Source organism: Acanthochromis polyacanthus, chromosome 11 (genome assembly GCF_021347895.1).
Source record: "Acanthochromis polyacanthus isolate Apoly-LR-REF ecotype Palm Island chromosome 11, KAUST_Apoly_ChrSc, whole genome shotgun sequence".
Classification (NCBI taxonomy): Eukaryota; Metazoa; Chordata; class Actinopteri; family Pomacentridae; genus Acanthochromis; species Acanthochromis polyacanthus.
The window spans coordinates 10,043,273-10,067,846 of NC_067123.1; the positions used below are offsets into that span (position 1 = coordinate 10,043,273).

The 24,574-nt window shown below is 40.1% G+C and overlaps 5 protein-coding genes across 15 annotated transcripts in view; 1 reads left to right on the plus strand and 4 right to left on the minus strand.

The window, feature by feature from the left end:
• Window positions 1–24,574, plus strand: part of LOC110947454 (BOLA class I histocompatibility antigen, alpha chain BL3-7-like) — a 349,371-nt gene that overhangs the window by 192,040 nt on the left and 132,757 nt on the right. The gene's annotated exons all lie outside the window — the stretch shown is intronic.
• LOC110946460 (major histocompatibility complex class I-related gene protein-like) overlaps window positions 1–24,574 on the minus strand; it is a 204,188-nt gene that overhangs the window by 70,894 nt on the left and 108,720 nt on the right. The gene's annotated exons all lie outside the window — the stretch shown is intronic.
• The window catches only part of LOC110969857 (major histocompatibility complex class I-related gene protein-like), a 273,081-nt gene that overhangs the window by 44,224 nt on the left and 204,283 nt on the right, over window positions 1–24,574 (minus strand). The window lies entirely within an intron of this gene.
• Window positions 1,971–4,698, minus strand: LOC127536225 (uncharacterized). Its single transcript, XM_051956026.1, has 2 exons — window positions 3,082–4,698; window positions 1,971–2,227 (listed from the first exon to the last, which is right to left on the minus strand). Exon 1 carries the CDS (start codon window positions 4,404–4,406, stop codon window positions 3,231–3,233), a length of 1,176 nt encoding a protein of 391 aa, XP_051811986.1. The 5' UTR covers window positions 4,407–4,698; the 3' UTR covers window positions 1,971–2,227; window positions 3,082–3,230.
• Window positions 13,732–21,718, minus strand: LOC127530182 (uncharacterized). 10 transcript variants are annotated; one of them, XM_051956014.1, is made up of 8 exons: window positions 21,564–21,717; window positions 20,399–20,470; window positions 20,187–20,295; window positions 18,957–19,824; window positions 16,273–17,317; window positions 15,338–15,493; window positions 15,150–15,242; window positions 13,732–14,698 (listed from the first exon to the last, which is right to left on the minus strand). In XM_051956014.1, exons 5-8 carry the CDS (start codon window positions 17,299–17,301, stop codon window positions 14,393–14,395), a joined length of 1,584 nt encoding a protein of 527 aa, XP_051811974.1. In that variant the 5' UTR covers window positions 17,302–17,317; window positions 18,957–19,824; window positions 20,187–20,295; window positions 20,399–20,470; window positions 21,564–21,717; the 3' UTR covers window positions 13,732–14,392. The 10 variants fall into 10 exon arrangements, 9 of the variants coding, with proteins under 9 accessions (XP_051811974.1, XP_051811973.1, XP_051811975.1 ...); XM_051956013.1 differs by having other exon boundaries at window positions 18,972–19,016; window positions 19,704–20,295; XM_051956015.1 differs by having other exon boundaries at window positions 18,957–19,016; window positions 19,704–20,295.

Consider the following 24,574-nt stretch of genomic DNA (forward strand, 5'->3'; position numbering starts at 1 on the left):
GTCAGGTTACAAACTGAATATATATAAAAGTGAATTGCTGTCTATGAATATGTCTGACTCCACAATAGCGAAAATCAACATTCCCTTTAAGATTGCTGTACACAGTTTTGTCTATCTTGGTGTAACGGTAACTAAACACTACTGTGATCTTTTTAAAGAAAATTTTTCTAAATTACAATTACGTGTACAACAAGATTTGTCAAAATGGTCGCCATTTCACCTCTCACTTGTGGTGAGGGTAAATGTGATTAAGATGTCTGTGTTACCTAAGTATCTGTACTTGTTTCAGAGCCTTCCTGTGTACATTAATAATGTTTACTTTAAAAAACTGGACTCTGTAATTTCAACTTTTCTCTGGAATGGTAAAAAGCCACGTTTACGTAAAGAACACTTACAGAAATCGAAGCGGGATGGAGGGCTGGCTCTACCAAATTTTCGTTATTATTATTGGGCATCCAACCTATGTTGTCTATCTTTTTGGATGCACTATCGGCATGACACCAGTGGGCCCGTATGGGTAGAAATGGAAAAGCTTTCCTTTGCCCCTTTTTCGCTGTCATCTGTCACTGGTGCATCTGTCCCATTGGCAAAAAACTGGACAACTGATAATCCTGTAGTCCACGACTCCATTAAAATTTGCTTTCAATTTCGGAAACATTTTGACCTTTTGAGGATGAGTTTAAATTGCCCAATTGCATCTAATTTTCTCTTCTCCCCTTCATTACAAGATGCTACATTTCATGGCTGGCTGAGGAGAGGGTTAGAATTTTTAAAGGACTTATATTTTGACAATAACTTTGCCTCATTTGAACAATTGGCCAACAAATATAACTTACCTGCCTCACATTTTTTTAGATATTTACAGATCCGGAATTTTATTTCGGGCTCCATTTCAGGATTCCCCAACAAACCCCCTTATTATATATTTGATGAGATTATGTGTTTTAACCCAAATAAGAAAAGAGCTATATCCTCAATGCTTGCTTTGATTTCATGTCTGAACTTCGCCTCTACGGATGTTCTTAAACGGTCATGGGAACAAGATCTTCAAATCTGTATTACTGAATCTGACTGGGAAAAGGTTTTAAAGGAAATTCACTCATCCTCCATGTGTGCAAGACATTGCCTCATACAATTTAAAGTGGTACATAGAGTACATCTCAGTAAATCAAAACTGGCAAAGATGTATCCTCAACTTAGCCCAAATTGTGTAAGATGTAAATCGGCGGAAGCCACTTTGATCCATATGTTCTGGCTTTGTCCAAGGATACAACTTTTTTGGAGAGGTGTCTGCGAGGCATTCTCCTGCATATTCGGCATAAAGATCACACTCAACCCACTTTTGTTTTTGTTTGGAGTTGAGACTGAAGGCTTGGCATTACCGGCAGGGGGTCGGAAACTGATCGCTTTTTCTACTTTATTGGCACGCCGCCTAATACTTTTGAAGTGGAAGGACACGGCTCCACCCACAGTGTCACACTGGATTAAGGATGTGTTGTTTCACCTCAAATTGGAAAAGATTAGGTTTGTCTTGAGGGGCTCTGAAAGGGAATTTTATAAAGTGTGGAAGCCTTTCTTAACTTTTGTTGATAAACCATGTACACAGGTCAAGGACTAAGCCTTTTCTCCATTTCTCATAAATGACTGACTTTTCTAGGTCAAATCTGCTCTGGCTGACTCAATTGTTAAATGTCATTAATCTGTATTTATTTGAGTTTGTAATTCTGTATGACAGTGAACAGGGTGTTGTTTGTTTGGGTGGGTTCTAATTTTTCTTTTCTTTTTTGTTTATTTCTTGTACTGTATCCCTGTTTGAAATAAGTATGTTAAAATAATAAATATATTAAACACCAATGTGTTTATGTTACAAATACTTATTTTTTTACAACACTTACTGCTGTAATGACTGAGTGTGGCCTTAAGTATAGACATCAACACAGAATTTGGTTTAAAAAAGCAATGGAATTTATTTATGAAGTGAAAGATTGAGATAAAGGAAAAAGTGCATTTTTGTGGGAGGAAAAGAGAGTTTATGCAGGATGCTGGCTGGATTGAAGCAGAGGTGAGTTTGGCAAGCAGGTGAGGCTGGCAAGCAGGCAGGCAGACAGGTATGCAGTTGTCCTATCAATCGCTTTGAGCCAAGGTTCCTCTGAGTCCCCACATTCCAGAGCTGTTGTTCATCTGTGCAGGATATGCCAGTTACCTCACTGGACACAGCATTTTCAACCTGTCATCAGAAATGATTATTTGATTAGTTTATATTTGTGATATAAAAGAAGACAATTTGAACTTTAACAATTGTCTTCGAGGAAAACTATTGCATTCATTAATATTATATGGGGTGCCGTCTGTAAAGCAGCAACATTTTGTCACATTTAGCTTCAAACCATGTACAAACAAGTGGTGTGATTTATCTTAAATATCTTAAATAGTTTAATATAAGTATTAAATGACAGACATAAATGATAAATATAAATGCTAAATATAAATGTTAATGTCATATTTAGCATTTATATTTATCATTTATGTCTGACATTTAATACTTATATTAAACTATTTAAGACTTTTCTAAGATGAGAAATATTGCAGTAAATGTTGTAAAAGGTCACCAGAAAAAAATTGCACCACTTGTTTGTACATGGTTTGAAGCTAAATGTGACAAAATGTTGCTGTTTTTTGAGCATGAGCTGCTTTAGACACGCCACCCCATATAATATTAATGAATGCAATGTAATACAATGAATCATATTCAGTGTTTCCTCTTTAGTCACTCAGTTGTCGTGCACCACAACAGCAAGAAAACTACCACTTCTACTTCTGCTATATCCATAAAACTCTGTAATATAGCCTTAAATGCAGTCCAAATACAATGTAAGAAATAAATAGTTCATAGTTTCAAATATTTTGACGTTAGAACCACAACTTTAAGCATGCATTACATGCAAAAAGCAACAAATGTTACTGTCTCAAGCGCCACCGTTTTTTTAATAGAGAAAACTTTTCTCCAGTAATTATAATAATGATAACAATGATGGCAAAACAAGTCATGACAAAAAGAAGAGTAAGGTGTAGGACTTTTACCTTCCATAATATCGAGGCTGCATGACTGCACGACTGTCCTAATCCAGCGATGCAGCAGCATCCCGTTGTCTCCACCACGCCGCTACTGCTAACTAGCACCCACGCCAAGTGACTCGTACTGCTGGCCTGGCTTGGGTTCACGTCTGCTTTTAAAAACATTTTAGAGCCCCTGGTGTCGCGTCTGTTGACATTTTGATGCTATAACTACGGAGCCGGCTACCCGGAAAGGGCTGACCGGAAGTGAGAAGACAAAATGCGGAACAACGAAGAATTAAAAGTGGGCGGGGCGAAATAAGGTCAATAGAGCTGAGGTGTGAAGAAGGAGCTGGCTGGTCAGTGCTTTGATGAGAGGGGGGAGGAGTGGGAGCAGAATCAAACCTGTTAAAGTACAGATTCAGCTCATTGGCCCACTCCCGGTCTCCTGCTGCAGCTCCCCTCTCATGGCCTCTGCTGTAGCCAGAGATGGATCTCAGGTCTTTCCAGACCTCCCTTGTATTGTTGTTCTTCAGGTGAGATTCCATCTTGGTCCTGTAGCTGGCCTTGTCCGCCTTGATCTTCTTCTTTATCTCCTTCTGCACCCTCCTCAGCTCCTCTTTGTCCCCAGATCCAAAAACCCTTCTCTTCTCCTTCAGCAGGGCCTTCAGTTCTGAGGTCACCCAGGGTTTGCTGTTAGAGAAACACCGTACTTTCCTGGTCGGTACGATATTCTCTGCACAGAAGTTAATGTAGTCAGTGATATGGTCTGTTAGTGCATCAATGTCATCCCTGTGTGGACCACGCAGCACATCCCAGTCTGTGGTCTCAAAACAGTCCTGCAGCACCTCAGAAGCCTCATCAGACCACTTCTTCATATACCTTATGGTGGGGGGTTGTTTCTTCTCCATAGGTATGTAAATGGGCTGCAGTCTCACCAGGTTGTGATCTGAGCTGCCCAGCGGGGGGAGAGGTGAGGAGCTGTATGCATCTTTGATGTTTGCATACAGTAGGTCCAAGGTTTTATTGTCTCTGGTCTGGCAGGTCACGTACTGAGTGAACGTGGGGAGAGTGGCAGAGAGCGATGCATGATTAAAGTCTCCTGAGATGATATTAAGAGACTGAGGGTGAGACGTTTGCAGCTGGGACACTTCACTGTGGATGAGTTCACAGGCTGCAGCCGCATCAGCTGAGGGGGGGGGGGTGTACACAGTAACAGCTATTACATGTGAAAACTCCCAGGGCAGATAGAACGGACGCAGACTGACCGCCAGTAATTCAACATCCTTAGTGCAAAGCCACTGTTTTACGCTAATGTGTCCAGCATTACACCATCTCTCATTCACATACATCGCAAGACTCCTCCCTTCCTCTTACCGCTCTCCCTCACGTCACGGTCCGCTCTGATGAGATGAAAACCATCCCGATTTAGAATTGAGTCCGGGGTCTGTTCGTTCAGCCATGACTCGGTAAACATCAAGAAACTGCTCTCTCTATACTCCCATTACTGCCTGGTCAGCGCCGCCAACTCTTCCATCTTGTTCGGGAGACACCTCACATTTCCCATTATTACGGATGGAACGGACGGCTTGTAGCATCTCCTCTTCTCCCGGTGCTTTGCTCCTGCTCTGCATCCTCTCCTCCTTCTCCGGAGCTCCACTGGGATGTCGTTTAATCTCACCCACTGCTGCTGCCTAGCCTGGCTCAGTGCCAACAGCTGATCCCGACTGTAAACACTGGCGCCGTGTTTGAACATGTCGCCAGCTGAGAAACTTAAAAAGTTCTGAAATAAAGATTAAAAAAAGTAGGGGAAGCACCACTTGTACATCCACTGCTGCACTGTACAAATGCAGTGCACCCACTTGAAGAATAGAATAAAAGGAAAGAGAAAAACTACAAGAAATATCAAAAAACACTTAGAGTTAACAGGAGCTGCTGTAACTGGCTGCCGCTAGCACGGCGCCATCTTTGACACATTTTAGCTAGTAACTCTGAATGTAAAACTGAATTGTGTGTTAATGAGAAAACGCTGCAGTGAATTTTTAATTTAAAGGATATTTGCAATTTAGGATTGCTTGTTGGCTGCTTAGCAAACAGGTTTTTCTGCAATATTAACGAGGACACGTGTACATTTATACGCCCCATAATGGTAACACATAAAAATATACACAATAGGAAAATATGGCCTATAAAGTGACAAACAGTCTGGTTCCTTGATCAGAAAAGACCCACAAATGACCAAACAGGCAGACAGAGTGACTTCTTAGAACTGATGTTACCACAACTGGCTTGATTCAGTGTCAACAGTGTGGAACAGAGACTTTAGTTTTCTGTTAACTTGTGGAGATCGTAACACAACTTATTTAAATGGTGATAGAGGTTTGTTGTGTTTCCTATCTTTGTAGGTGTTAAGCAATTCCATCAAGCTGTTGTAATGTCCATGAAACCCTCATATGAAGTGTCAGTAAATACAGATATTGTGAGAAACTGGCTGTCCAGGATTTAATGCTTGCAGGAGAACTCTGTGGAGAATATTCCAATGATGTGCCTACAAGGAAAATTCCAGTAGAAAACTTAATTCATCAGTAAATAATTTCATAAAGCCACCAGCTCTTCTGCTTTTAGATGTTTGAGTTTGGCAGATGTTAGCTTCACAATCATAGTAGCAGTGGCTGCAAGTCAATAAGTCCCAAAAATCACAGAAGAAGGGCTGATATTTACTGCAGCATCTTCCAACAGAGGGACAACACATTTCAGCGGTAAGACCATGTAAGAACACAGCTTGGTCTTTGGAATTCCAGAGGAGATGACAAACTCAGATAAGAACAAACTCTTAGGATGGGGGTTTGGAACCCGCATCAGTGTCATTTTGGATATTTTACGGCCCCGGTGCTCTCTCCTCTTTCCACAGAAAAACATCCCCCGTCTCTGGAGACATGGGGACACATGTATTTCTTTGTTCTAACCTTTACAGCAGAAAGGACACCCAGACCTCCTGCAGAGAGATGGAGTTTTCTGCAGAACTTTTAACACCTTAGAATAACCATTTGAAAGACATTGTCTCTCACTTCTGCTGTGAATGCTTTGTTCATCAACCTTATTCAGTGAGCACACACATCTCCACACGACTGAAGAACCTTGTGTACAATCCTGCGCTACACTAAACCTGGAGAGACTTGTCATCAGCTCTATGGGCATCTAACATTGTTGTACATTCCTTAGTTATTTTTTATTATTGTCTTTTGACTTTAGAGAAGCAAAACTGGAATAAAGCCTAGCAGAGGAACAACCACCAGCAAAGAGACAGTCATGTCTCTCTGACTGAGAGGATTCCTCTTTAAATTAGGACTGTCCACACATACCCAGACAAAGATAAACATGCCTCTACACCTCACTGAACTCTGTATAAGAGGTCAAACATAAGCCTCACTGGACAGTTTGAGTTCAGCACATACCTACTGCACAGATATCCGATGAGAGGAAACACAAGCTGTGAGGGCCATTTTTTATTGCCATTTTTCCAGCAGACAATATTTGGCTTTTTTTATTTTGTAACTTTGAATATCTTTGTCTTGTTTGCCTAGAACATCTAGCAGCATTCATGTTGACACTGTCTAAATAAATATTTGTTTGATTACATCCTTTGTAAGTTGTTCATTGATGACTTAGCATAGGCTTAACACCATCAATACAGTAACTCTCATTAAATGTAATTCAAAATTTAGATTGTAGATGTTCTACAATCAAGTTACTATATTACACTCCCTTTTAGGGTGACTGCCTGCACACTTTTTTTTCTTGCTATTATTCTCCTACATACTTATTCCTCTTCCTGTAGAGCTTCCTGTAAAATAAAAACTGAAGGAATATCTTTTGATATAAATGTCTCAAACCTCAAACCTCCGACGACAAAACCGGAAGTACACCAGGCAAATATCTCGGCTTGACTCTTAGCTGAATGCCGGCTTCAGGTCGATTTTACGCTTGATAATAATCAATATTAAATACAGTTTCAACAAAATAATTTCCACAACTAAATAAACTGGAATGTTGACTGTCCGCAGACACAGAAGACAAGCCATCCGTCGCCTCCGGCATTTGATTAATTTGTACTTACAGTTTGGTTTCCCTGCTGAGGTAAGTCCATTTTTGTTAAGTTTTCTCATTCACAATTCATATTTTCTATGATGCCATAGCTATGCCACTTAATCACTTTTTAATTTTATAGCAAAGTTTAATAATTTAAGAATAATTTCATATAGATGTAATAAATACTTTAAATATTATCATTCAAAACAAGTAGTTAAAAACATACACAAATACCAATAAATAGTTTTTAAAAATACACAAATACCAATAAATAATTTTTAAAAATACACAAATACCAATAAATAGTTCAATAAATAATTAAAAACAACTAATTTTTGATGGCATGTTTTCTATATTACAGGTTGGTGTGAGAGGGCCATACAGCAGAGTAAACCCCCATGTTCCCCTGCTGTCTCTTTACTTTGAGGGAGGTCACCTCAGGAAGGACTTCAGGTTGTCCAGACCAACCCTGGACAACGATGGAGTGGACTTTGAGGTTCCTGTGCCAGTCCAGCAATCTGGTGATGGTCTCAGAAACTGCCTTGCTGCTGCAGTGTCTGCCCCACAACACCCCGCCTATGAACTGCAAGAACATGATTATTGTGAATATGGTTAAACGCAACTCTGTTCAACACATTTAAATAGTTTTCTCACATTCTAAATTTCTCACATTCTTTGTAAATACTTTGCTTATTTATGAGGGGCCGTACAAGACTTAATTCATTCTCGTCCTCTCACACACATATATTTTCTCTCATACTCACATACATTCTCCTGTGACACACATACATTCTCCTTTCACATACATACATTCTCCTTTCACACACATATATTTTCACTCTCTTACACGCATACATTCTCCTCTCACACACATACATTCTCCTTTCACACACATATATTTTCCTTGCACACACATACATTCTTCTTTCACATACATATATTTTAATATTCACGCACACACACATTCTGCTTTCACATACATACATTTTCACTCATGCACACACATACATTCTCCTCTCACATGCATATATTGTCACACTTGCACGTACATACATTCTCCTTTCACATTCATACATTCTCCTAAATAAATAGACATATGTATATGTACAAAGAAAATATATGCATGAAAGAGAAGAATGTATGTATGTAAGAGGAGAACGTAGGTGTGTGAGAGGAGAATGTATGTATGTGCGAGAGAGAATAGTGGAAAAGGAAGTAAGTATAGTGGAAAAGGAAGGCCATCGTTTTTTGCGCTGTGATTGGCTGAAAAGCTCAAGTGGGCGGTGATGTTCAGGTAACGGTTACCATGGCAGGTGGAGGGGAGTCCCGAGCGCTTCAGCAAGCCATTGGGGTTTTAAGAAACATTTTGTCATCCCCAGAAACGGTCACATATTATCGTCAGCGCTTGAGAAGCAGGCGACAGGTTTATCTGCACCAAACTTTACTCACAGCACTGTGGAAAGTGAGATGAGACAACTTTTCAGACCTGCAAACTTCCAAGTCGCTGCAGCGGGACAAGCAGCTAACGCTAACGCTACACAAGGCCGAACTGGAGGATTACGTGTAGCGTTAGCGTTAGCTGCTTGTCCCGCTGCAGCGACTTGGAAGTTTGCAGGTCTGAAAAGTTGTCTCATCTCACTTTCCACAGTGCTGTGAGTAAAGTTTGGTGCAGATAAACCTGTCGCCTGCTGCTCAAGCGATGACGATAATATGTGACCGTTTCTGGGGATGACAAAACGTAGTGTCTACAGATACGGACCCGTAGCCTGTGGCCGACGGATACGGCACTTTCCCTTTCATAAATATTAATGAGACGTACATGAATATTAATGAGTCGGCTGATGAACGCGCTTTGTGATTGGCTGGTAATCCGACGTACATAAATATTAATGAGACGGCTTGGTAATCCGAGTGATGAAGGCGCTTCCGTGATTCGAGGTGAATCTGCGTGCCGAGCCTGTCATGTCAGTCATCTGCTGTTCTCTTTTCTATCATGCATAATGTCTTATAAATATCATTATCTGACTTTTTCACGGACAGCGATTTGGGGGTTGAAATCGGCACTACTATTAAAAATAGCAAAACTTTTTATTCACGTGACCCTGTTCTAATAAAGCAAAAACAGCAAACAAAACAAATGGCAGAACTAACAGCCAGCAAATGAAAAGTATTTTTTTACCTTCAAAAGTAGCGACAGACTATTACATATTAACAACCTAAACAAAACCCTGATGTATTTTCTACGTCTGTCAACACAGACACTGCACGTCAGTCAATTTAATGTTAGCAGACTCTGTTGAATGGCTAATTTACATCACCACAAACAAATCTCACAATATCACAGTAAATCGAGTTTGTGTTTTTTTTTTAATTCATGCCGAATTAAAGAGCTGCTCCTCACCATTCACGAGTGTTTGTTTCATTTTCGACATCCTTAACTTTATCTTGTAAATTAGCGCCCGAAATTAAATGGGAACATTTGCAATGGAGTTCGTCAGCCGCTTCCACCACTGAACGCGGTAAACTAATTAATAGGAACTGGACTTCAAACAATTTAGACACGGCGTCTAAAAGCGTAAAAACTGCAATGTCTAAAGTGTGAGAGGAGACGGTGTATTTTTGGTTAAATTATACAATGTTCGCCGTCAAAGTCATTCATATAAACTTGATGCTACAGGTACGGGTCCGTACCTGTAGCATCAACCATGACAAAATGTTTCTTAAAACCCCAATGGCTTGCTGAAGCGCTCGGGACTCCTCTCCACCTGCCATGGTAACCGTTACCTGAACATCACCGCCCACTTGAGCTTTTCAGCCAATCACAGCGCAAAAAACGATGGACTTCCTTTTCCACTATACTTACTTCCTTTTCCACTATTCTCTCTCGCACATACATACATTCTCCTCTCACACACCTGCATTCTCCTCTTACATACATACATTCTTCTCTTTCATGCATATATTTTCTTTGTACATATACATATATGTCTATTTATTTAGGAGAATGTGAAAGGAGAATGTATGTACGTGCAAGTGTGACAATATATGCATGTGAGAGGAGAATGTATGTGTGTGCATGAGTGAAAATGTATGTATGTGAAAGCAGAATGTGTGTGTGCGTGAATATTAAAATATATGTATGTGAAAGAAGAATGTATGTGTGTGCAAGGAAAATATATGTGTGTGAAAGGAGAATGTATGTGTGTGAGAGGAGAATGTATGCGTGTAAGAGAGTGAAAATATATGTGTGTGAAAGGAGAATGTATGTGAGTATGAGAGAAAATATATGTGTGTGAGAGGACAAGAATGAATTAAGTCTTGTACGGCCCCTCATACTTATTTCTACATTTTTTCTTTTTTTTTTGCTCATGTGCAAGCGTAACTGTAAACTCATAATTAGAAACTATACCTACATTGAGATGCTGTATATAATATTAAAAAAATGAACCAAACAGAAGATTTGATAAACATTTATTTAATAAACAGAACCAAAAGAACATGAACTATAAAAATGAACTATAAATGAACAACACATTATTTCTTTAAAAACGATTCTAAAATCCTCAACAAACGTTCCTCCCTTGCTCTGCTTTCCGTCTCTCTCGCCTCTCTCTCTCTCCTCCCTGGCCTGACTCTCCATCCATTCTCTCCACTCTCTCTCTTTCTCTTCTCTCTTCTCTCTCTTCTGTTCTCTCTCTCCTCTGCTCTCCTCTCTTGTTCCTCCTCTCGCACCTCCATTTCCCTCAAAAACTCCAGCATGTCAGCCTCTCTCCGTCTCTTCCTTCTGTCACCTTCCAGAGGAGAGACAGCTGCTGCCACAGGTTCTGCCATGGCTGAGGTGATGAGGACTGGTGGGGCTAAACTGGGCCTTTGCCCCATCACCTCATCCATGGCCTGATACCATTTCCACGAGGCAGCAGTTGTCTCTCCTCCTCCTGTGCTGACCCCTGTCCTCGGTGCCTTCAGTTCCAACCACACAGCACAGAAGTTATTTGTTAATGATCACAGAGGATATACTGTGGATAACTGAATGACTATGGCCAAGTGTTTTTAACTAACCTTGTATTTTTGTTTTAAGTTTTCCCATTTTTTTCCCACCCTGCCTCCACCTTTCCCTCAAGGTTGTGGTCCTTGATGAACATTCTACACATGACAGGATTGAAATAGGAAAACAGACTTTGTTACAATAAATTCTTTGCATTTATTAATGAGTAAAGTCAACTATCTCTGAAGAGAAGACTGTGACCTTACACTGTCCAAAAGCCTTATCTCAATGATCTGTGAATTATTTTACAACAGAGTGGGGAAAAAAACACATGCACACAATGTATGACACGAGTTTAGTACTTACTGGAAACGTTTTTGGGCTGCGTTACGACGCCCTGTAAACATGTCCTCGTTTTCAGCGCACCACTTAATGAGGCGATCTGTGTCCTCATCTGTCCCTGAGAAAAATAACAGTCGTGTCCAACATTATAAGCATTAGTTGCATTGTTAGGTGGTATAAGAAATTGCTTCTATTTGGTCATCATAACAGTCCGCTCGAGTGGTAAAGCCACCCACATAATAATATTTAGGAGTTCTTTGCAGATCCTGTCCGGGAAATGTGCTCGGCGACTGACCATAATATAAACAGCTTTTACGAGGACAACAGTTGAGGGAACTTCGTGAGATCAGGACAAGCAAACAGTCGCATAATTAATGTGGCAATTTCAAGCTGGCACTGCTCATGCAGTTATTAGCCAGATTATGTGAATCGTTTCAATTGTAGCTGCAGGCTACTGGAGGTAGCTGCTACTTGTTCTGTATGCAAAGCGAGCTGCTGCAACTAGCTGCTAGCATTCAGTAGCACGTTGTGAGACGTCTGACAAATTTAAAATGTTGGTCAGAAAATGCCTATTTCTCAAATCTGCGGGGTGATTAGGATGACTACTTAACCACATAAAATAAAATAAAAACACTGGGTACTTACATTTATATCGCGCCGGCCCGGCCACAGATCCCATGGAGGCTTACATTTCGTTGGGTAGCTCGCAAAGCATTATGGGGCGGTTGAGTATGACTAGTGTGATCACCGCACATACTTACCGATATAGTGAACATCCGGGTATTTCTCGCGTACTCAGTCTTTTCATACTATCTAATGTGAATGCACTACATACTTATTTTGACGTTACACTTAGTATGAGTAGTACGTTAGTATGCCATTTCGGGCGCTGGCCTCGGAAGCTGTCGGAAGCTCAGCGGGACTCTTCTTCGTCTTCTTCTTCGTCTTTTCCGCCAGGCAAAGTATGGCTCACTGCTGCTTCCCCTGGCTGACAAAAATGAAAAGGCCAACTACACGACACGCTCATGTTACCCTGCTGCGCAGGGAGATCAACTTTCGATTGTGTACAATCAGAAATTGCGACCACACGTGTGTGTGAGCGCGTAACGGTATTTGTCAAACAGTGACAGACAGGCGTGCGCACGCTGCTTCATCGGTACGCAGCTTCTTGTTATGCGTGAAATACAATCTGCACGTTACAACGCACGCACGCACGCACGCACGCACGCACGCACGCACGCACGCGTAACATAATAATCATGCATGTACACACTCGTTGCTGCGAGTTGCTTTGATTGTTTTGAATCGATTCTGACGCCATAGACACACACACCCGTATTCACGCACGCACGCACACACACACGCACACGTCACATTTCTCACTGTATATAGTTCACTGTATTGTTTTAGTAGAATAGTAAATAAATATTTTCACTTAAGACCAATCTACCGTCTTGTGCGTATCCTGTGTGTGAGAATTGAGGTCAATTTCACCAAGAATTCTAGACTTTCAGATATGAGACTGATCAACTGTATTTCGACAGGAATCTCCTTGAGATTCTGCATAAATTATTAATTTCCCTGAATACGCAGGATGGTGCCCCTCCTATTTAACAAGTGCAAATAAAATCGCTTTATTAGTTATCCCTACAAACATATATTTAAAAAAAATCTTACCTCCAGTATGGTTTAAGAGTTTCATCCAGTTGTCGATGGCGATTCTGAAAGACTGCTGGGCGTTGTAGCATGTGTTAAGGTACCACTCCAGTTGTTGTGGGTTGTCGTTTAAGAACTGTTTTAGCCAGTCCACTTTGGGTTCAGCCGTCTTGATGTTGCTGTCATAGTAACCCACACTGAAAAAAAAATCTGTTGAACTAACATAATAAAATCATTGAAAGTGGTTGCACTAAATATAGTTATGTTTTGGCAATATAAAAAATTATGTGCATGTTTCATGATCTCCATATGGTACACTCACATGACTTTCTCATGCTCTTTTAACATAATATATTTTGGTTAGATATTTTTACTTTTCTTATGTTAATTGAACAGAGATCTATCATATAAAACAACAAAAATTTAATCATTTTGATTTGATTAAATTTCAAAATGATTAACTAAAATAATTATGTTATGTTACTTTAAGTTACCTTTTCCCCCCACAATTACATACTAGTTTTTAAAGACTGCAATCAAAACCACATCTTTCTTGTGCCACCTAAACACAGCACCTTTCAGAGGATAAAGTGAATAAAACAAAATATCTTGAGCCACTTTTAATTCAAAGATGAATTACAGAATTCAAAACTGTCAAAAATGCTTTGACATGCTGATGTTCAACACTAAAGCATTACAAAGCAGCTGTAGTTTAGAACATTTTTCATGAACCTTCAAAAAAACTGCACATCCAAAAATTGCAATACTTTGAAAACAGGTCTTTACATAAAAATAAACAATAAAAATGTGAATCACAAATATGCAATACCGTGCAAACAAGTCTTGAAGCACTAAAAATTGCACATCAAAAAATGGAGTACTGTGCAGACACATTTTTAGGCACTGAACATCAAAAATATACAGTACTGTGCAAACACATATCACAGCACGACATATTTAAAGCATATCCAACACTGAGGAAAACCAGTGTATAAAGTTTCTTCTGAACACTTTGAAATCATCAACAGTACGGTTCTTAAATTCTTGAGCCATCTTGCAGAGCATGGTGTCCTTCGGCTTTACACAAAACATTACGAACAAGCTCCAGTAGTAAAAAAAAAAAAAAAGACTCTTTAGCTGCAAGAATGAAAAAATATACTATTTTCATATCAAAAATATATAGTAACTGTAAAATTTCAAAAACTGAGGAACACCTAACCTTTTCTCTGTAAACACTTAGAAAATCTGCATTGACAGATAAAATACTCATTCACAGAGTCTGTTCTTGAGCACTTGCGCTTTTTTGGAAAGAGTGGTGCCCTCCAGCTCCATGATGATTTTTTGGAGCACCTCAAATGTATATTTGAGGTCACGAGGGTAGTCGAGGTTCAGTGTGTAAATCAAGCCAAACAACATGGCAACAGCTAACGGAAAGTTGTCCAGTTCCTGCAAGACCACCTGTCCTTCAATCACTATGCCGATGTCATCTGGGTTTGAGTTGCAGTCTGCTTTCAGGACGTAAATGCCAACAGTGGTCTCCTCGATGGATCTTTCATTGGTTTCGTCTGCGCCCTTAGAAACACATATTGTCAAAAATCAGGTTCAACATAGCCCTGGACAATCCTCAAGAAGTGTACATCCCTTGTAGGATTTTTCACCCTGTCATGTTATAGCCTTATGCTAACATCAGCTATATAATTTTGCCTCATCAATCTACACTAGTAATTCTATGAGCAATTAATTTGTTTTGGTTTTTGTTTGTTTTGTGCCCATCAGACCAGCAGGTGGCCTTTTTTGGTTTGGTATTTAATTGATTGACTATTTAAAGAAAGTGAAGGTGAGCTGACAGGTGCTGCTGATGAGGAGGAAAGCACAAATGAATAAAAAAAAATCTGTTGGACAACCAGGTGAAAAATCCATGAGAGGATGAACACATTCTCAAGTGACTACAATTTACATAAATATATTTCTGAACCTGTGACCTCATAAAACAAACAAACCATTATAACACTTAAATACTCACCACATATTCTTTGACTAAGTTTCCTGGTTCCTCATTGAGGTACACACACAGTCCTTTGATGATACAACCTCGACCGAGGTCAACATCGTCATCCTGGCCAAAGGCAACAAGATCACCAAGTTATGTTTCAAAAGTATCACACACTGAATTAAAATTGATAATGCATAATGGCTGTATTTGTTTCTTACCTGAGCCATGGGTGCCACAATATCTTTGAGCACTCTCCCCATCTGTCCACCTCTTCGCTCAAACAGTCTGAGGAGTTTGCCGGACAGCACGTCTATCCGAGATAAAAACCTTGACTGTAGCGGTATGGTGGTGATGCGTTTGAACTCTAAATTTATCTGTTTTAAAAATAAGAACAGTAAAAGAGAGACATATTAAAGAAAAGCATGTCATATTACCATTGAAATATTGTTTTGCAAGTATCCTTCAGTGGCCCAACTTAATAGTGCACAGCTGTATCTGTGCACACTTTATGTGTTCAACAAATAATCAGAACAAAGGTGTGCAGAGAAATTCATGAGCTTTGAACAACAAAATAATTCCTCAGTTCACCCACAAGTAAAAGTGAATATGTTACAAATTAACTTCATTTATTGTTATGAGACAGTTTTGAATGCAAACTGACCTCATTTTCACTGGCATGTGGTGCCGTGCATGTTTGAAAAGTCAAAGTTAGAGCATTAACAGGGTATCAAAGGGGGCATGCCTTTAATACAAGAGTCATGCAGCATGTTTGCTGCTCCATTATAAAAACAAATGTGGATGAAGTTAATCCTGTGTCAACCTAAACTTGAAGCAGACTTACCCACATAACTATAGGATGAATCTGAATGAGAACCATTTTGTTTAAAAAAAAAATCTAACCAAAATCTTTAAATTTCATCATATTGTATTTAAAAGTCAGGAACATAATTTTTGCAGCTGGCTTAAAGGTTTCTTTTTTTTAAAGAAAAAATACATTTAAATCAAACTGATTTCTAGGATCAGTCTTTTCTTTGAAGTGTTATGTTTAGCGCATACTAGTCAAAACCAAAGACTAATCATTTTTTTTACATCTAGCAATGGGCCAAAGTGGACAATTTTGCTGACTGGCTGTGTAAATTAAGGTGTGACGTACCTCAGTTACATCGAAGAGGGCTGGCCATCTGTTCTTGAAATCTTCAACCATTGGTTTGTCTCGAACCACTTCATACCTCCTGTGTGCGAAGGTCTGGTCCATTTTCCTTCTCACTGCCTCCCTGTTGTTCCGCTTCTTCACATCTGATAGGAGTTCCACTCTCAGACCCTCCAGACTCTGATCTGATTCTCCAGTGGGATAAGGGGGGCAGTAGTTCACTTCAGAACGTCTTGGTCTTTTGATGGCAGAGGCAGCACTTGATTTACCCTCAGGCTTGTGCTTAACAGAGTTCACCAAAACCTCAGGACATCCCAGTTTTCTCAAATGGGTACGGTAAATCGCAAGTTTATTCTTTAAGCTTGCCTTCCAACCAGCATATCCTGTCACTGAGCCCCTCTCTGTTAGACAAGGGTGTTTGGAGAGGAGTGCCTCACCAACCATGTCAAACTCTCTGTCTGTGACATAAACTTTGTATTTGACAATTTCTTGAATCAGACCCTCTAAAATGTTTGACTTGAGTTTAAGATCTGGGATAAGCACTACGCCATTCTCTTTGAATGCTGCATTGCCTCTTTCAAGTTTTAACTCTGCATCAAAGCCAAACTGTGGAACACTGAAAGTGCTAGGCCAAAATGTCCTGGAGGTTGAAGAGGTGGATGCGTCTGATTCCGGTGAAGACAGAATGTCAGTATCTACACCACCACTAGACACTGATGAGCTTTCTTCCAGAAAACTATAGTTACAAGCACTTCCTGAAGAAATCTGGACCTCTACGCGCTGCGGGGTTAAGATGCCTGTCATATAGATTACTCTGATTGTTCCACGATCTGTCACTTCATCCATTGAAGTGAGGTTCATGAACTCATTGTTAAATAGGGGATCCATGAACTGAAGCCTGAAGTTTGTCTGAATAGCACACTGTCTCTGCACAATATCAACAAGTTCACTGACAGATGTTGGAAGTCCATCTGGGAAAGTCAAGCGTTGACTGTTGTTGTCTCCAAGGATGACTTTCAAAAGAGCCGCCATGACCACAGGTTTCAATCTGTCAAGAGGATGAATAAAAGTTACTTTTTTTCGAGTAGTTAAAAATGCATTTAGACAGTAAAACTAACCACTCAGCAACTTTAAGAGGCCCAAGAGAGAAATAGGACAGACTAACATGCCACAAGAATTTATAGAGTGAAAGATGGAAAGTCACTGTGCATTAGATCATCAAAAGTAAACACATAAAATTAATAAAAATTATGAAAGAATGCAGTGGGGGAAAAAACTGAGAACTTTTTAGGATGTACAGCCAAAACACGCAAAATGCGTTATGAATAAACAAAGCTAGGACATTTAGTAACCAACCTTTAATGTGGATGTGCCTTTTTAAAGTTACCATTCGGCTGGATCCAACCATGTAGGCAGCTAATGGATAGGCATCAGTCAGTTCACTTAGTGCTAATAGCTTGACTTCTCTTGCAGGAGACAACCTTAGCTCAAAGGCTCTGTAGTGTTCAATATACCAAGCACACAGCACTCTCACTATAACAAACAAGTTCCCATCGATGATGCACATCTGGATAATTTCAGCAAACTCTGGTAATCCACATGCCGATCCATGTGCTACTATCATGCCCTTGCTGTAGGCAATACCCCAATATGTTGCATTTTTTGCAAGATTTACTTCATCAGTGTTGGGATATTTTAAATGAATAGCCCGAGCCACCTCATCTTTCAATAAATCAACTGGAACTGTGGACACACATGGTACATCAAGGCAAGGTTTACCATAAGATGGTGAACTGATGTGGAAAGCAATCATAAACTGATGCTTTGATGCCAAAGTCAAAGGTAAGTTTTTGAAGCAACTAGTATGTTTCACTATCTGCTTAAAATATTTATGTTTGGCTTCAAAGCGCATTGTCCAGACAGACAATAAAGGGCCAAAACAACGAATCAACCGAGGATAGTGCTCAAGGAAGTGGTGCTTTGGCAGAAGTCTCACAGTAGGAAACAGCTCTTGGAACCTCTGTCTGTGTTCAACTATCTTACTTTCAAGGTATGAGATGGACTCATCAGTATGCACCGGGGCCACAACCAGTTCAGTAATGTCTTTCAAATCCAGCAACACAACCCATGCTGGCTCATTTTGTGGAACACAAGACCCAATTAAAAATGGGAGGAACCTAAGCAAGCTCCAATTTTCATGGGCGTTGCCTCCAATGGACTTCCGACTGGACAAACTCTTAGGGACAGCATGAGGCTTGTTGGTCTTGTCAGACCATTTGTATGGGAATGACAATATAGCTTTGTTTAGCTCATCTAATGTAAAAAATTTCTTTGCTATCAAAAATTCAGGCAGTACGCCAATTCAAATGGCACAATTCCCTCAAATATGTCATGAGCAATATCAGGGGGATATCCAGTCACAACATTAAAGTGTGACAGGTTCTTGGTGAGAGCACACTCTCGTTTTACAGCCAAGTGATGTGTGACGTTCTCAACAGCTATTTGCACATGTTCTGCATGTTCTTCTTTTGTCCTCAAATTAAAAACACCAGATGCAACACAATGAGAACTGATTTCACAACTTCTCGCTGTGCAAAAACGACAGAAGTAATCTCCAGAAAAACTCTCAATGAAGCCAGCAATACTGTGTGCTCCTAAATTATCAGCAACAACACTATGCACTGTACCTTTTAAAGACGTACCTAACAGCGGAACATACACACCATGGTCCTCCAAGGTTTTTAGGTCTGTTAAGAGAGGTTCCAAAACATTATCAAAACTGTAGTTTTTGACATCATCACTCTTACAAAGCACAGCAAGATAAATGGAGGATAAAGAGGAATGACAGCCTGGAGGTAGGTTCGAGAGCAACCAATAAACAGCACAAAGCTTGTGCTTTTTTCTAGAGGTGCCTAGGGGATTACAAGTTTCAAAATCATCAACATACAGACATACTGATATTCTTAACTCATCATTATTCAAAAACTTGTTTTGTTGAAAATGATTACCGTCTTTAAATGACCTGTATTCATAAGATGGGTCTCTTTCAAGGCTTGTTGTTCCTTTATGATTTTCTATGAGTTTGTCAAGAATACCTTTTCTACTTAAGACCTGCTGCAGTGACTTTAAAATTGGGACATATTGAAAGGTTCTGCGCTTTTTACCATCAAGGATAAAAGTCACAGGTTCCACAACACTGAAGCAATCCCTGTAGTATTTTTTACGCTGATATGAACTGGAAAGTGGCCCTCCCTTTTCAATAGCCTTTGATATTGGATTGGTTGTATACACTGCAGAAATGATATTAGCAACTACCGAGTCCTCAACCTGAAAGTTAAGTCGCTTTAAGATATCAGCAACTATAGCTTTTGAAAGTGGCACAGATGCTGAACTTAAATAATTAAGCTCATATAAAAAATCATCTACAGCCGTACCTGGCACATGAACAAGATACTCCAACTTGAGTAAGGCTGCTGCAAGTTGCTTCTCAATTGCACTTGAGAGGACCTCGGGATTAGCTGACTCTACAGTGTCGCTCTCCACACACTCATCTTCCTGGCCATCAGTGGGTAAAAGTTCAAAAGGCAGAGGTGCATTTGTTGTCACAATACCGGGTTTAAAATCAGTCAAAGAATGAGATGCGTGTCTACGACTTTTGTGTGACCTAAAGGTTCCATAAACACTTGTATGAAAATCACAACCATCAAACATGCAAGTCACTTTTTCATTCTTCTTTAAATGAGCATTTATGTGAGCAAAGTACTCTCTTTCATTCCCCAAATTCTTACACGAGCAAATGTGACACTTAAATACAGATAGTGCCTTTACTGCTTTATAATTTGTGGAATGATCCCGAGAGTGATGAATATGTAATGCATTCCATGTTTTAAATGTGCAAGGGCACTCTAAAAACGTACATGGATAACGGCTGGTACGCCCAAGGTGTGGATGCTTCAATTTGTAGTGGTTCAATAATGCCAATCTTCCTGCAACTGCCACTAAGCACAGTTTACACTGCCACATACACTGGTGAACGACAAACAAGAGAGAAAAAAAATCAGCATAGACAATAAAAAACAAATGTAATCACCTGAAGTTAACAATTTATAATTACAGCAGACATACTCACCACAACTACAGAGCCTTTGGATGGAGAATCTTGAATTGTATTTAATTTAGCTGTCCTGCTGATAATTGGAACCTGTAAGACATCAGAAAACCACATTAGATTTCAGCGCATAAAACTTTAAATTCATCAAATATAGATCCAGCAAACTCCTGTCTGTATATACACTAGAATTATACCTGCTTAATGTGTCTGTGCATCTCATTTGACAATATCTAAAGTCTTTTGTTTATGTTTTATATTTCCTGAATGCCTGGCTTAACTAACATTCAATGGTATATAAAAACTAGTACTACAAGACGTGAAACAGCCAATTACTTTGTTGATTAAAAAGGTAAAGAAAGACCTGCTGTGTTAAATGTTCTTTATCCACTTCCTGCAAGAAATTCAGAGTTTCAATACATAGATTAATTAAATAAATATTCATTAAAAAGTAAATAAATAATAAAAAGCGAGACCTATACTCCAATCTGCCTCTCTCACTATCGCTATCACAACCTGTACTCCAAAGACGACGGACACGTTTATAATCTGAACGGATCCATTCCAATTATTCCAAGGCCAGCTAAAATATTTAACTCTGTTAATGTCAATCACACTGTTGTTAACAACTTCTGGTTCAGCACAACTCAGACACTCATAACGCAACCAACTCGATAAAGTGCGTCTCCGCGGTAATTCACTCCGTGTTGTGACCCTGGCTAACACCGTGAATTACATTTCCAACCATTTGAACAGGTCATATGACAACGGTGCGGGACGTTGTCGTGTGTCGCGGGCTTAAGCTGGCTACGTCTATTACCTGACAAAAGATAGCGGAGAAAAAAACACACGAGCGAAGTACAGCGTTCAAATGTGCGGAAAAGGACAAAATTTGCGACGGATAAGGTCGTCATTTGCATATGAAATGAAAACAAACACGGAAAATATATTTCACAACTTTGACTCACTGCCCAACATAAAAGTAGCGGAGGGTAGGTTCCTAACAATTAGCCCGTTGTACGCCACAGCTAGCAATTCCAGTTGGCTAGTGAAGCCAAACTGACAAAAAATATACAATTAAAATCACACAGAAGCAACCAAAAGGACAAAATACCAATGTAGAAACAAGACGTCGGATTAAATGTGCAATTCCCATAAACGTTTATAAAATTTGACAGACACTTACCTTTTCAAAACAGCATGGGGCCTGGACCTGCACCGCGGAATGAACGCAAAATGGCCGAGAACTTGGCTCCAGAAGTGAAGTCAGGGGGCGTGGTTTCTGACAGAAAGCATGACTGTTGTATGTCGCAATGACATGACATTTTCCTTAACAGTGAACATCCTCAAAAAATGTGTAGAATTCAAATGTCCGAATCATGTTTAGTCCTCAAACATAGAAAAGTGATGTGGAACGTTTAAGCTACATTTATAAAAAATCAACAACCCCCATGAGGCCATTTTTTCAGTGCACATGAACTCCATCAACCGATGCAGAAACCACAAACTCTGGGATGTCTGGGACTCCAGAAGTTCCAGTGGAGAATAATATCAAGGAGTGTTCCACTGGATGGAAAAGAAGACTTTCAGCTTTTGAATTTTACTGTATTTTTATTTTTGTATTTTAAAACCTATTAAATCACAATGTACCAGAAAAAAACATGACTATTCTAAAGACCCATTCCTATTCTATTCTTCTGACCTAATACTAGTGGTGGGACACGATTAAAAAAACTTATCAAATTCATTGCAGGCTTTGTAAGTAATTAATTATCATTAATCACATTTCAGAAATGCGTGATAAAATGCTTTTAAATGCATTATTTTTCTGAAATTAATTAATCAAAATTTACACGTTAATGTTCCAGCCCTACTTTGTACTATGCTCATACTAAACTTAGGCCAAATTTAATTGCTATGTTATCATTTATTTGCAGTCTAATCTGCATTACAATTATCTGTCTTGTATTTTACTATATTTGTGTATTTCACTTTATATTTTCCATTTCATGTGAATCACTATATTGCTTGACTAGACTTGTCATGAACACAGCCTGAGGCTGTGGTCAGGGGAGGTGCTCTCTCCTCCTTCGGCTCTCTCTCTCTCTCTCTCTCTCTCTCTCTCTCTCTCTCTCTCTCTCTCTCTCTCTCTCTCTCTCTCTCTCTCTCTCTCTCTCTCTCTCTCTCTCTCTCTCTCTCTCTCTCTCTCTCTCTCTCTCTCTCTCTCTCTCTCTCTCTCTCTCTCTCTCTCTCTCTCTCTCTCTCTCTCTCTCTCTCTCTCTCTCTCTCTCTCTCTCTCTCTCTCTCTCTCTCTCTCTCTCTCTCTCTCTCTCTCTCTCTCTCTCTCTCTCTCTCTCTCTCTCTCTCTCTCTCTCTCTCTCTCTCTCTCTCTCTCTCTCTCTCTCTCTCTCTCTCTCTCTCTCTCTCTCTGGTGCGCGTGGTGCAGAAGGCTGCAGCAAGTGTTTGGAGTTAGTGATTGGGGGATTTTGTGCAGGTGGAAGCTGTTCAATCAAGCTGCTCCGCTCTGCTTTATAATCAGACGCCACTTTGTCTTGGATGTGGGACTGTGAACAATGAACGGTTAGTGCTCTGCGCAGTTCTAGTCATCACCTCTGTTTTAATGCCTTCAGTAATCCTGTTTTCTTTGTTTAGTTACGACTTCTGCCTGTTTCTGTTCCCGGATTCTTCACTTGGGGTTCTGCCACCCTTCCCTCCTGAAAACCACCTGGAGAGATCATTGGCTGGTGGCCAAAGCCTCGCCGACGGCCTGAGACGCCATCACCACCGAGGTGACAACAGCCTGTAGAGAGCCAGGTTTCCCCATAAGCCTAAGGCTACATTTAAACTGCAGGGCTTAATTCTTAATTCCGATTTTTTTTTTTTTTTTTTTTTGTGAAATCCGATTTTTTTTTTTCGAGTTCGTTCACATTTCCAATTAAATGCGACTTGTATGCAACCTCCTGTGTGAACCTCACACGACCCAAAGTGTCCCACATGCGCAGAAGAGGACACAACAACGACACGCAGAGCGTGTTCCGTGTTTACGGACGTAAACATGGACACTAACAGTAGAATATGTCTGGCCATTTTAAAGTTGTTGTCCAGCCGGACCCAGCATATTATAACTTAATCATTTTAAGGAGAAGATCAAGAGGGAAGAGAGCCACAATTTTGGCCCTTGCGTTTTGTGGGGCAGTGGCAGCACCGTCTGTCCAGAGAACTGTGTGGATGTAGAGTCGCAGCCAGGAGTGATGGGATAGTGATGTGAGAGGCTTCACAGATGCGGACTTCATTCAGAATTTTTTGAATGACAAGGGCGACCTTTACGTACATATGTGAGCGCCTCTTTTTAACACTCACACGGCAAGACACACGTCTTCGGCAGCCCATATCGGTGAGCAAATGTGTTGGCGTTGGGCTGTATTGGCTGGCAACAGGTGCTTGTTACTGCAGGATAGTTTTGCTTGAACGCAGAATAGTGACGTTTGTCGTGTACCAATAACATGTAGGTCGGATAAATGTGACCTGGCCGTTCAGACTGAAGTCGCATGGCAAAAGATCAGATACAGTGCCTTGTGAAAGTATTCGGCCCCCTTGAACTTTTCAACCTTTTGCCACATTTCAGGCTTCAAACATAAAGATATAAAATTCTAATTTTTTGTCAAGAGTCAACAACAAGTGAGACACAATCGTGAAGTGGAACGAAATTTATTGGATATTTTATACTTTTTTAACAAATAAAAAACTGAAAAGTGGGGCGTGCAATATTATTCAGCCCCCTTGCATTAATACTTTGTAGCGCCACCTTTTGCTGCAATTACAGCTGCAAGTCGCTTGGGGTATGTCTCTATCAGTTTTGCACATCGAGAGACTGAAATTCTTGCCCATTCTTCCTTGCAAAACAGCTGGAGCTCAGTGAGGTTGGATGGAGAGCGTTTGTGAACAGCAGTCTTCAGCTCTGCCCACAGATTCTCGATTGGATTCAGGTCTGGACTTTGACTTGGCCATTCTAACACCTGGATACGTTTATTTGTAAACCATTCCATTGTAGATTTGGCTTTATGTTTTGGATCATTGTCCTGTTGGAAGATAAATCTCCGTCCCATTCTCAGGTCTTTTGCAGACTCCAACAGGTTTTCTTCCAGAATGCTCCTGTATTTGGCTCCATTCATCTTCCCATCAATTTTAACCATCTTC